The following is a 438-nucleotide window of genomic DNA, read 5'->3' as shown; positions in this document are numbered from 1 at the left end:
CTCCCAGTGCTCCCAGTGCCCACCAGCCTCCCTGGAGCTGTGCACGAAGGCCTCCACGCCGCTCTCTCCGTAGTTGCCCTCGGATGCCAAGGTGCTGACGTAGCTCCAGCCCAGCGCCCTCACCACGGCCACCATGGCCTCGGCCTGGTACGAGTCCGGGGGCACCACCCGCGAGAAGAACTCGTAACGCCCGGGGTCCGACAGCTCCGGGGCCGTGGAGGCGTAGCTGATCTGGGGGATCTGGGGACGGGGGACATCGGGGACATCAGGGACATCGGGGACACTGGGGACATTCACAGGGGTCCAGCAACTCGGGGGGACACTGGGGACATGGGGGTGTGACACTCTGGGGCTGTGGAGGCACAGCTGATCTGGGGGATCTGGGGACATTGGGGACATCGGGGACATCAGGGGCACTCACAGGGGTCCAACAACTCG

At 66.7% G+C, this 438-nt stretch overlaps 1 protein-coding gene across 1 annotated transcript in view; it reads right to left on the bottom strand.

The window, feature by feature from the left end:
* Nucleotides 1-23: 23 nt before the first annotated feature.
* The window catches only part of LOC113980608 (metabotropic glutamate receptor 7-like), a gene marked incomplete at its 3' end in the record, with an annotated part of 1623 nt that continues 1208 nt past the window's right edge, over nt 24-438 (bottom strand). Inside the window, exon 2 of the mRNA XM_027707830.1 lies at nt 24-240. Within this exon, the coding sequence (XP_027563631.1) occupies nt 24-240 (217 nt within the window). The remainder of the gene's footprint in view (nt 241-438) is intronic.

Source organism: Neopelma chrysocephalum, unplaced genomic scaffold (assembly GCF_003984885.1).
Source record: "Neopelma chrysocephalum unplaced genomic scaffold, ASM398488v2 Primary Assembly neopelma1_94814, whole genome shotgun sequence".
NCBI lineage: Eukaryota > Metazoa > Chordata > Aves > Passeriformes > Pipridae > Neopelma > Neopelma chrysocephalum.
The sequence above is the reverse complement of the archived record's forward strand: the minus strand, read 5'-3'. Positions and strand labels throughout refer to the sequence as shown.